Source organism: Carassius gibelio, chromosome B5, assembly GCF_023724105.1.
Source record: "Carassius gibelio isolate Cgi1373 ecotype wild population from Czech Republic chromosome B5, carGib1.2-hapl.c, whole genome shotgun sequence".
NCBI classification, from domain to species: Eukaryota; Metazoa; Chordata; class Actinopteri; order Cypriniformes; family Cyprinidae; genus Carassius; species Carassius gibelio.
In genome coordinates this window covers 198,660-211,313 of record NC_068400.1, presented here as the reverse complement: position 1 = coordinate 211,313, position 12,654 = coordinate 198,660, and the positions used below count along the sequence as shown (strand labels likewise).

The 12,654-nt window shown below is 39.4% G+C and overlaps 1 protein-coding gene across 1 annotated transcript in view; it reads left to right on the top strand.

Annotated features, from left to right (window-relative positions):
• LOC127957433 (CMP-N-acetylneuraminate-beta-galactosamide-alpha-2,3-sialyltransferase 1-like) overlaps positions 1–12,087 on the top strand; it is a 30,351-nt gene extending 18,264 nt beyond the window's left edge. The window contains exons 2-6 of the mRNA XM_052555964.1: positions 4,606–4,799; positions 9,703–9,882; positions 11,270–11,378; positions 11,697–11,892; positions 12,011–12,087. Of these exons, the coding sequence (XP_052411924.1) occupies positions 4,606–4,799; positions 9,703–9,882; positions 11,270–11,378; positions 11,697–11,892; positions 12,011–12,087 (756 nt within the window). The remainder of the gene's footprint in view (positions 1–4,605; positions 4,800–9,702; positions 9,883–11,269; positions 11,379–11,696; positions 11,893–12,010) is intronic.
• Positions 12,088–12,654: the final 567 nt, after the last annotated feature.

Here is a 12,654-nt window from a genome sequence, read left to right as displayed (position 1 = left end):
AAGTATATTCCATATATGTTCCAATCTTCCTGTTGCCAGCAGGTGGCACTATCATTATAATGGATTATTGGCCTTCAGATGTGTTCAGGCCAGGACTCTTATCGAACATGTCAAGTTTGGGGAAGATTGAACTTCTCCATGATTGAACTTCTCCACGGTGCCATGGACATGCCTTTTAACGAAAACTCAAGATCTTGAGCTTTGCACAGTCCTCTAGATTAGACTGACCACAAAAAAGACATTGATGTCATAAAATTTCTAGGAGTAGTTAGTCACAGTGTAAAATACGTCACTTCCTGTTGCCAATAGGTGGCGCTGTGACTGTAACTGAATGTGGGCATGTCAATCTGTTCAGGTTCGGAGTTTTATCAAACATGTGAAGATTGGGGAAGATTCGACATTGTATGTCTGAGTTATAGCAACTTTATTTTTCAGGGCGAATCATCGAAATTCGCCAGGCCGCCACGGACACGCCCTTCAACGAAAACTCAAGATCTTCGCAATTTAACATTGCAAAGGCCTTTAGATTAGGCATACTAAATTTGGTGTTGATCTGAATAAATCTCTTGGAGGAGTTTGTTAAAATACAACGCACGGAAATGACAAAAATTAAACAATAATTTGCTCATAATATTAAAATTAACAGACTTCCTGTTGGGTTTAGAATTTTGCTCCAAGAGTCTTTTTTTGTAGGTATTGGTGTGTTAAATGTGTGTGCCAATTTCCGTGCACCTACATGAAACATAGCTGGAAGGCTGCTGATTTTCTTAGTATAGGTGGCACTGTCGAGCCATTTTGCCACACCCTCTTCTGAATCCTATATTAGACTAATATTTTCACCAGGTTTGACGCCTGTGCAAAGATTCATGACTTTTTGAGCATGTTTAAGCTCTCAAAAATGTGATTCATTTTTGAAAAGAAGAAGAACTGGAATAATAATATAATAAACAGAGCAGATACAATAGGGTCCTCACACCATCGGTGCTCTGGCCCTAATTAAAGCTGCAAGCAGCGATGAACGAGCCCTCGCACCTGGGATCACCGGCAGCAAGTGGCTTTAGTAAAAATGTGAACGGTGAGAAATATGTATTCAAACTCATAAATATAAGTGGAATATATGAAAATGTATTCCATATATGTGCCAATCTTTCTGATGCCAGCAGGTGGTGCTATCATTATAATGAAATATTGGCCTTCAGATTGAAGGTGTTCAGGGCAGGACTCTTATCGAACATTTGAAGTTTGGGGAGAGTCACATCAATGACTCTGCAGAGAGTCACTGCAGTCACCCGGATCCAGTACGTATCCAGACCAGATGGTGGATCGGCACCTAGAAAGGACCTCTACAGCCCTGAAAGACAGCGGAGACAAGGACAACTAGAGCCCCATATACAGATCCCCTGTGAAGACCTTATCTCAGATGACCACCAAGACAAGACCACAGGAAACAGATGATTCTTCTGCACAATTTGACTTTGCTGCAGCCTGGAAATGAACTGGTGGTTTCATCTGGTCAGAGGAGAACTGGCCCCCCAACTGAGCCTGGTTTCTCCCAAGGTTTTTTTTCTCTCCATTCTGTCACCGATGGAGTTTTGGTTCCTTGCCACTGTTGCCTCTGGCTTGCATAGTTGGGGTCACTTCATCTACAGCGATATCGTTGACTTGAATGCTGTTTTATAACAAAGTTCGGGAGGAGCAGTCGCAGTTCATTAACCTGATTAACACAAGTGGAGACCAATCAGTAATCAACTCATGACAAGGTATAAATAACAGCAGAACCTACCTCTGTTCGTTGACAGTTTTCAGCATCCCTCCTCCACCCCATGTCTCCTCACTTATAGATCCATCTACTCTCACCACAACCGGGGGAGTACTCTGGGTTCGGGCCACATTCCGAGCTTGGAGCCCTCCACCCGGACAGCACGCCAAATACAAACTTACTGTATTAATATACGTAGATGTGAACTCGTGAATTGCAAATTAATGCACAGACACTTTTTAAACTGAACAGAGATGACATTACTGAATTCAATGATGAACTGCCTTTAACTGTCATTTTGCATTATTGACACACTGTTTTCCTAATGAATGTTGTTCAGTTGCTTTGACGCAATGTATTTTGTCTAAAACGCTATATAAATAAAGGTGACTTGACTTGACTCGATATGCAGAGTTTTTAGGCCCTTTAATTAACACCTCTGTTTTTTCAGAATTTAGCAGTAAGAAATTACTTGTCATCCAGTTTTTTATATCGACTATGCATTCCATTAGTTTTTCAAATTGATGTGTTTCACCGGGCCGTGAAGAAAAATAGAGCTGAGTATCATCAGCATAACAGTTGGAAGCTAACACCATGTTTCCTGATGATATCTCTCAAGGGTAACATATAAAGCATGAAGAGTAGCGACCGTAGTACTGAGCCTTGAGGTACTCCATACTGCACTTGTGATTGATATGATACCTCTTCATTCACTGCTACGAATTAATGGCGGTCATATAAGTACAATTTAAACCATGCTAATGCACTTCCATTAATTCCAACAAAGTGTTCAAGTCTTTGCAAAACAATGTTGTGATCAATAGTGTCAAACTCAGCACTAAGATCCAAAAGAACTAATAGAGAGATACAACCAAGATCAGATGATAAGAGCAGGTCATTTGTAACCTGCAGATGACCTCATTTGTAACCTCATTTGAGAGCAGTTTTAGTACTCAGTATATGGTCTAAATCCTGACTGGAAATCCTCACAGATACCATTTTCTTTAAGAAGGAATATAATTGTAAGGATACTACCTTTTCTAGTATCTCGGACAGAAAAGGGAGATTTGAGATTGGTCTATAATTAACTAGTTCTTTGGGGTCAAGTTGTGGTTTTTTGATGAGAGGCTTAATAACAGCCAGTTTGAAGGTTTTGGGGACATATCCTAATGACAATAATAGTATTATTAGTCAGAAGAGGATCTATGACTTCTGGAAGCACCTCTTTTAGGAGCTTAGATGGTATAGGGCCTAACATACATGTTGTTGGTTTAGATGATTTAACAAGTTTATACAATTCTTTCTTTCCTCTGTATTGTTTGCCAGATGTTACTTATGCCATAGACTCTCTGTGAGGCTAAGGTCAGGTAAGTTGGCTGGCCAATCAAGCACAGTAATATCATGGTCAGCAGACCACTTGGAAGTGGTTTTGACACTGTGGGCAGATGCTAAATTTCTAAAAATTTCAGCACCTCCATAAAGCTTGTCAGCAGATGGAAGCATTAAGTGCTCCAAAATCTCCTGGTAGATGGCTGCATTGACTTTGGACTTGATAAAATAAAATGGACCAACACCAGCAGACATCACAGCTCCCTAAATCATCACTGAATTCAGAAACTTCACACTGGACTTCAAGCAGCTTGTATTCGTTGCCTTCTCCAGTCTTACGCCAAAAACCAGACCTCGATATCCAAATGAAATGCCAAATTTACTTTCATCTAAAAAGAGGACTGTGGACCACTGAGCAACAGTCCAGTTGTTTTTCTCCTTACCCCAGGTGAAATGCTTCCGACATTTTTTTGTTTCAGGAGTGACAGCTGTAGCCCTTTTCCTGAAGACGTCTGAGTGTGGTGACTCTTGATGCGCTGACTCTGGCTTCAGTCCACTCCTTGTGTTCCCACTCCTCTCCCAAATTGTTGAATTGGCTTTTCCTGACAATCATCCCAATGCTGTGGCAATCTCTGTTGCTTGTGCACCTTTTACTACAACACTTTTTCCTTCAAGTCATCTTTCTATGAATATATTTTGATACACCACTCTATGAACAGCCAGCCCTTTCATGATTGACCTTCGGTGGCTTGCCCTCCTTGTGGAGGGTGTTGATGATCAAGTCTTTCAAGTCAGTAGTTTTTCCAATAATTGTGGTTGCAAGTTCTAAACTATCCCAGGAGGTACCCAGTATTTATACTCAAAGTTAACTAAATTAAAATAAATAAAATATATACTCAAGCTCAAAATTTAATATTAAATTTTTTTTTTGAGATACTGAATTTTTTATTTCCCTAAGCTGTAAATCGTAACCATTTAGCAATTTTTATCGGAGACGTGCGAAGAACAGGCCCCAGATCTGAACGCACGTGCTAGATATGTACTTATAATCACAGGAGCGTTTTTTACTGACAAGATGCGCATGAAAGTCACATTCAATTTTTTTGCACAGCCCTATCATCTAGTTAACAAGTTTGTTGTAGTGGTTTGTGATTTTTATTTTTATTTTTTAACTTAGAATGTTTTACAAATTGGCGGGTGGGGGGGTTCACATTTGCGTTTGTAATTTCTTGTGATTTGTTTTGCCCTTCTCTCCCACATAATGTAATTTTCTTCCAAATCTAAGAACTGCACAATATTTGGAAAACTGAAAATCTGTTTTTGCTTCCAAGTGATCTTGTTATACTGTATTATCTCTCCTTTTTACATCAATAGTAAACACACTAGGCTTCTTAGTTATTCCTAAATTATTATTAGTAGTAGTAGTAGTAGAAGTAGTATGAGTAGTAGTAGTAATGTAATATTCATGATTTGGTTATTCATTTCTATATTGTCTTTTCTTTGTATATTGTGTGTAGGGGCTACAGGCTGAGGAGAGCCCATCCAATCTAACCATAGTGTTGGACAGATTATTCCAGCTGATCCCTGCTGAGGAACGCTATGTTGATGCGCATCCAGATCGCTGTCGATCATGCTCTGTAGTCGGTAATTCTGGGAACCTTCGGGAGACCGGTTATGGGTCCTTTATCGACTCCAGTGATTTTGTCATACGGTAAAAAAGTGTTTTTTTTTCTACACATCAAAGAGGAATAATTTATTAAATAATCTATTAAAAATGAATGTATCATGTCTGTAAACGTTGAATAGGAAATTCTTGCTATATATATATGTAAAAAAGATGTGTGTTTGTATGTACTTCTTCCAGTACTGGCTTCTACCATTTGGGCTCCTCAAAATATTATTTGAATCACAAATGTCCTTTGAGAGCCTAGAATTCTGTATGAACAAGAAATGTTTTGTGAACTTATGGACATTTTTTACCTTATTGTTATTGTATCTGATAGGGCTGTGCAAAAAAACGAATGCGATTTTCATGCGCATCTCATCAGTAAAGATGCTCCTGTAATTAGAAGTATATCTCCAGCACGTGCATTCAGATCAGGGTTGCCAGGTTTTCACAACAAATCCTGCCCAGTTGCTTCTTAAAACAAGTCCAAAACTAGCCCAATTGCGTTTCCGGGAGGTTCCCCGATAAAAATTGCTTCCCGGGGTTAAAATATAATTTTTTTGGAAGGGTTGCCCTGGTAAATTCACATTTTAGGGGCTAAATATCACATTATAGGTATTGGGGTTGCTTCAAACCGCGGACATGAAAAACAATCGCAGACTTGGCAACACGGGTTCAGGTGGAGCGGCAGTTACTACACAGAGCCGTAGTCTACCGACAACTAACACAAAATCGTTTTCAAAATCGACAAAGAATCCCCTGCGATTTTAACATCGATTTTGTGTAGATTGTCAGTGAATTACGGCTCGGTGTAGTAAATGCCAACTGGTGTTGCCAAGTGGAAAACTTGTCTCGGATATTTCACTGCTTCACTTTTTGCATAACTCTGGGTTGTCAACACCTAGCTTCGTTGCAATTTCTTTCTAGGAATTAAATACTTTCTCGGAAACTTTGAAGTCGGGGTATATTTTAACCCTGGGAAGCAATTTTTTATCGGGGAACCTTCTGGAAACGTGATTGAGCTAGTTTTGAGAAGCAACAGGGCAGGATTTGTTGTGAAAACCTGGCAACCCAGATATAAACGCATGTGCTGGAGAGATACTTCTAATCACAGGAGCGTCTTTACTGAAAAGATGTTCATGAAAATCTCATTCGTTTTTTTGCACAGACCTAGTATCTGATTGTTCTTTATACCTGCTACAGTTATTGGGTAGTAACATCCTATGGAAAAAAAAGATTGCTTTGTTTCATGAATTTTTGTTAAATAATATCATACCTAGGGCTGGGTGATTTCCCCTGATTTTATAGATTAATTAGAATTTAATGTTTTGCCATGTTGACAAAGATGTGACATGGGCAGTGGAATAGGTAAAACATTCAAGAAGATGGGAGTGAACTACTTTTAACTTGAGTGCCGTGTTTTAAGAATTGTGTTTCATGCATGAGACACTGCAAGAGACATGAACACAACAGTCAAACACATCAATGTTTACACAGAAATGACAATGGAAAAGCAGTGCAATCGAAATAAAAAACCTGCAAAGAACTACTATACTTAAAGCCCCGATATACTTCCAACCTTGGCGATAACACAATCAATGGTTGTGTTCTCAATCTCCACATTATTTTTCTCGGTTCGTTCCTCATTCTATGGAGGTCCTACAGTAGAGCAACATCTCCTTAATACACTGGAGTGTCGAATAGCTGAGCTGTACAGATATATCTGCACCTGTACGATCGCTCACAGACAGACTTCAATGTTTCAGAGAAAGTATTTAATTCCTAGAAAGAAATTGCAACGAAGCTAGGTGTCTACAACCCGGAGTTATGCAAAAAGTGAAGCAGAGAAACATCCGAGACAAGTTTTCCAAAGCCACCTATATATATAGATTACATCTGGGGAGAAAAGAAAGGATGTGATGTTCAGAACATGGTAACTACAGTAATTATCAAAGAGGGGAAGAGATGCGTTTGGCCAGGGGTGTTTTTAAGTGTTTTCTTTCTTAAGGTTTGAGAAAGAAAAAATCATTATGAAAATATTATTATATTTTCCTTAATGTTCTTCATAACTTCAGGCCTTATTATCATGTCATATATACAGTACAGACCAAAAGTTTGGACACACCTTCTCATTCAAAGAGTTTTCTTTATTTTCATGATTATGAAAATTGTAGATTTGCACTGAAGGCATCAAAACTATGACTTAACACATGTGGAATTATATATGGAATTATATACATAACAAAAAAGTGTGAAAAAAATGAAAATATGTCATATTGTAGGTTCTTCAAAGTAGCCACCTTTTGCTTTGATTACTGCTTTGCACACTCTTGGCATTCTCTTGATGAGCTTCAAGAGGTAGTCACCTGAAATGGTCTTCCAACAGTCTTGAAGGAGTTCCCTGAGAGATGCTTAGCACTTGTTGGCCCTTTTGCCTTCAGTCTGCAGTCCAGCTCACCCCTAAACCATCTGGATTGGGTTCAGGTCCGGTGACTGTGGAGGCCAGGTCATCTGGCGCAGCACCCAATCACTCTCCTTCTTGGTCAAATAGCCCTTGATGCCTTCAGTGTGACTCTACAATTTTCATAGTCATGAAAATAAAGAAAACTCTTTGAATGAGAAGGTGTGTCCAAACTTTTTACTGTAACTTTGATGTTCTGTAAAACAACAAGCTTTAAAATACTTTGTTCTTACTGGTGAAAATCAGATGGTCATCTCTGTTTTCTCTCAGGTACATCACAGTATAGTCCCAGTTAACATCACTCTCATATCAACAACAAAAATATATCTTGACTCCATATAGTATTTTGAGCAGTAGGACAGAGCTGGATAGTAACGGATTACATGTAATCTGGATTACGTAATCAGATACCAAAACTCAAGTACTTGTAATTAGAGTAAACTACTTTTTAAAATACTAGTAATCAGACTACAGTTACTTTTTTATGGATTACATGATTACATATTATTTGCACAATTGTAATAAGTCATTCTTTTTTCTTAACGTTTATATTTTTTTATTTATATACACGTTCGTGATTCTTAGAGTTTTTTCCAGCGGAGACGGGAGGGGTGTCAGAATTGCGTTAAGAAAAAAATCAGCAACAAGATAATGAAAAAAGAAGGGGAAGGTCTTTTTAATTTCATGTTCTTTAATATATTTTTGTAATGTTGATTTTTCTTCATTGTGCACTTCAAGTGTTTTGAGATGAAATATTTGACCTGGAAATGGTCTTTATATATTAGCCAGCGCTCGACATTAACGGAACGAAGGGACAAGTAACCTGATAAAATGTTTTATAACAAACAATAACTAGGGCAGCACAATTTGGCGAGAATGATTCTGATTTTATTACTTTCAGTGTAAACGGTGACTAATAATGGATATTGTATTGACAGTATCAAGGTTACGTCAGCTGAAGCTCATGCAGCCGTCTGACTCACAGAGAAATCAACACTATAAGCGCAACCACACACACAAAGAAACAACATGAACAAACACATGTTTGTGCGGTAGAAAAAAATCTAAATATTCTGTATAATATGTGCAACATCACATGACAAGGAGTGATGTTTTCCCGACTTTCAACTTGATTGTAAATGTGATATTGATTTTATAAATCTTCAGTTAAATAAACTGGTAATGTTAACTGACTTACATTTTAGAGACATTGTGGATCTTTTTTTACTTGATTTCAAACAAAAATAACTATAAGCAAAGCCACAGCAGAACAGTAACAGATCCCCAAGCAACACACAAGTCTTTCGTTACTAAATTATTCATTTTCAAACGAGTCAATGATTCAGTAAATTGCTTCATTTGTTGAATGAATCAGCCATTTGAACAAATTGGTTGAATCAATGATTCACTCACTAAGACAGTGACTTGTCACCACCTACTGTTGGTTTAATATCATATTTAAAAGTATCATTGCATTTTTCCAACATTACATATTTTGTACGTCAAAAAAGTAAAACATTAATCTAATAACATTATTTATGCATTTGGACAGATGGAGTTTGTCGATACTGTTTTCATTTTAATAATAACAACCATAATGTCATATTATTCTAATTTAATGTAGCCTATTGATCACATGTAAGAATTCAACATAAATGTAGACATCTACATTTAATCAGTTTAGGAAAATATTTCCCTTTATAAAGTTAAAAAGTATAACAGCAATCAATTTATGGCAAATATAAAAATATATATATATATATATATATATATATATATATGTTGAATAAAATAATACCTGATAGAGCACTGATGAGACTGCTTCAGAATATATTACATTTGTGCCAAAAAAAAACAACTTTTTTCCCCAGACAAGTAACTTTTTTACTCTGACAAGCTCATGTAAAAGCTTAAAGCTTAAAATCAGACTACGTCAGACTTCCTACTTCCGCTCAATTTCATTTCGCTTCTGTACTCAGTCTGATACAGCGTCAGAGCTTTCTGTTTGCCACTGGTCTGGAAACATAATGCATAATATGTAGTTGTAGTTTTTGCATATTTTCTTCAAACATATTTTACAATTGATTTGTTTAACATTTACATCATGTTGACAATTTCATGTGTGCTACACTTGGAATAGAATTTAAAACTAAAGGGTTAATAAAGAAAAAGTAACTTGAATCATGTTGTAGTTACATTTTTAAGTTGACTTAAAAATGTAAAAATTTGTATTTTTTGCAAAATCACCAAGTGCTAATTACTGTATACCCCACTTTTAATTGTGGGTCAGAGCAGGAAAATTCAAGCAAGTTTTAATGTAGAAATTTTGGAAATAATCAACAGAATTTTGCAGTAATCAACCTTGCAATATAGCTGAAATATATAATTATAAATATACCACACCGTCCTACTATAACAGACATGCACATAACTGTGAAATACTTTATAACATTATGTTAAAGTGTGTGCACTTTGGTTTATTAACAGAATGAACCAGGCTCCAACACAGGGTTTTGAAGAGGATGTTGGCTATAAGACTACTCATCACCTTATGTATCCAGAGAGCGCCACCGATTTAGACAACTCCACAAGTCTTATACTCATTCCCTTTAAAACTCTGGATCTAGAGTGGATCATCAGCGCTCTGACTACAGGAGACATCTCAAAGTTAGTGAATTATATTTTCTGATATTTGGAATGACATGAGAAGTTTATCATTTAGGATGGTGGCACCAAACTCAGCTCCTTGACAGACATAAGCACTATTCGGACGGGACTAGTTTTCTAAACTATGTTTGAGTTTCGATTCTTACCACCTGAAGTCTGTGATTTTCATGTACCAATTCGGACAGGACTAGTATCTCCGTGTTTATTACAGAGGTGGGAGTGTCTGATTTGTGCATCTGGCCATCACAGAGAACACGCACTCTGTATGCGTGCATTGCATTCATTCAGAATGATTGCCTTAGTATTATTACACAATGAATACTAAATGGCTAGTATAGCAAAACCATGTTAATGTGTGGTTCCTTTAGTTTAACTTGTTTTCCTTTTTCTTTTTTATTAAATGTAATTAAAACATTTCGTAACTGAGTACATAAATTAATGTGAGTAATCTTACCTGATGCTGATATTACAATAGCAGGTATTAACAGTTTAGGCAATCTTGCTCTTATTTTATAATTTGTATAATTTTTTTAATTATTATTTATTTGCTAAGCAAATATATCAAACGTCTGCGCGGTAAGAGCATTTACGGTAATTCAGGTTGGCCAAAACACACAAGGACACGCGTTATGAGAGAAAATATCACCGGCAATCACAGACATTCGCATTCGGACGGGATTAGTTTAGTTAGAGGATCACTGAGTTTGCTGAAAAACGGTAGGTAATTTTCTCTGGAATTATCACAGAGGTTGTGTGAGAAAAACACAGACGTGGCAGATTCGGACGGGATTAAAATCACCAAGTACGTCTGTGAAACGCAGATTTCTCTAACGACCCCCTGTAAAACTAGTCCCATCCGAATAGGGCTATAGTTTTGCAGTTTAATTTGAACCCTGATTCAGATCAGGTGTGTTTAATTAAGGTTCAAGCCATTTCATCAATGCTTCAGTAAAGAGAAGTTTTGGACGAGAGCAGGCAGCCAGGCTGTGTGTTCCCTGCCCACAAAGAAAAAAAAGGTGCAGGGTCACACACAGTGTGTATGTTGTCTGCAAGGCAGAGTGGTGGTTATGCTCACAGGTTTTGCTTTCGGATCCAGGTGGAAGGAATGTAGATGGGCAAGTCCCTATCTTCTTCCTTAACCATCAGATCTGGTGCCCGCTCTTGGGGGTTCGGAAGCCCAGATTGCAGGATTTTTCCCCCGGTGAGAGGGTGCAGTTCTCTGCCTGACTGTGCCTGGCTGATTGTGCTTTTCTCACTGTTAAGAGCTCCGTTCTTGCTGGGCACGCTTCAAGGGGTGTGTCTGTGCATGCAATCTTGCGGTTGTGGTCCTGCTACTGCTGAGGCATGGTGGTGACATAGATTGCGGGGATCGCACATGATCTGGCAGACAGATTGGAGAAGGCTCATCCTATCTCCACCCGTGTTCCCTAGTACCAGAGCTCTTTGGATGCAGTTTCTTGAGTGATTACCACTCTTCCTTTGAGGAAGTTGAGGGGGTCAGCAAGGGCTGCTGGACGGAGCAGTCACAAACCTACCGCGTTCCAGCCCTTTGTGCTGGGGGTGTCACTTCTCATACTCAGCTGAGTCTAGAATCAGAGTGACTCTCCCATGCCGAAGGCTTCTAGCGGAAGGTGGTTCTGCAGACTGTCATTCTCACTGGATAGTCTTCATCGTAAATGTCCTGATGCCTAAGCCCTAGGACTTTTTGAGGGCTAGTTCCCTCTGTGGAAGAGCAGTGTAGACCGTATTACACAGTGCCCGTCTCTCCTCAGTGCCCTCAGTAGATCGATCTGCCAACCCTGTCTGTGTTGCAGGGCACAGCGGTCTCCATCGAGTGCTTCTCTCAGTTACTGCCCAGGAACATAGCAGTACTAAGAGGCTCGCTTCCTCTGTGGAGGTATCTAGAGCAGCTAGTACGGTCGTCCCCTTCCGGTCCGCCGCTTCAGGGCACAGAGCTAGCTGCTCCAGACGCACCAGAGGCCAGTCTCGCGAGACTGGTTCATTTAGGAGGTCACAAGGCAGTGTGGGAGCCCCTGCCATGTGTGCTTCATTGGGTTCTGCCCTGAGCAGGCTCTGGTCTAGTCTTCCTAGCAGATGATGGTGGTCTGAGGAACGTCGTTTTTAATAGGAGACTTCAGCTTTGAGAGTCCTGATGCTGTGGCTCAGGACCTCGGAGGGCAGACCCCTCTGGGAAGAGCGGTGTAAACTGCATTACAAAGTGCCCGTCTTTCCTCCGTGCTCCTCAGGAGATCGATCTGCCAGGGGTTCTAGGGCACAGCGGTCTCCAGCGAGTTCTTCTCTCAGTTACCGCCCGGAAACGTAGCAGTGCTAAGTGGCTCGCGACCTCCATGGAAGTTTCCAGAGCTGATAGTTTGGCTGTCTCCTGCCGGTGTGCTGCTTCAGGGCACCGAGCTAACTGCTCTGATGACACCAGAGATCAGTTTATATAAACCGATTTCTTTAGTGGAATATTTTGCAGCGTGAAAACTACTGACAACTGTAGTGAGACTACACAGATTCTAGTTTGGTTCTCCTTTGCCTCAATTCAACAGGGACTTTCCCACCCTGGTTGGCCCCCGAGCATGCTCTTGTAATGGAACAGATGTATACACTCTCTGAGGATGGCGGGCATCAAGGCCATTCTCATGTAGCAGAGTCCAGGTCCTACAGCTGGTACTTCACTGTTCCGAGGAAGGATGAGGTGTTGTGTCCTATTTTAGATATGTGTCTTTTGAACTGCTCAGTTAGGGCACTGAAGTTCAGCACGCAAAC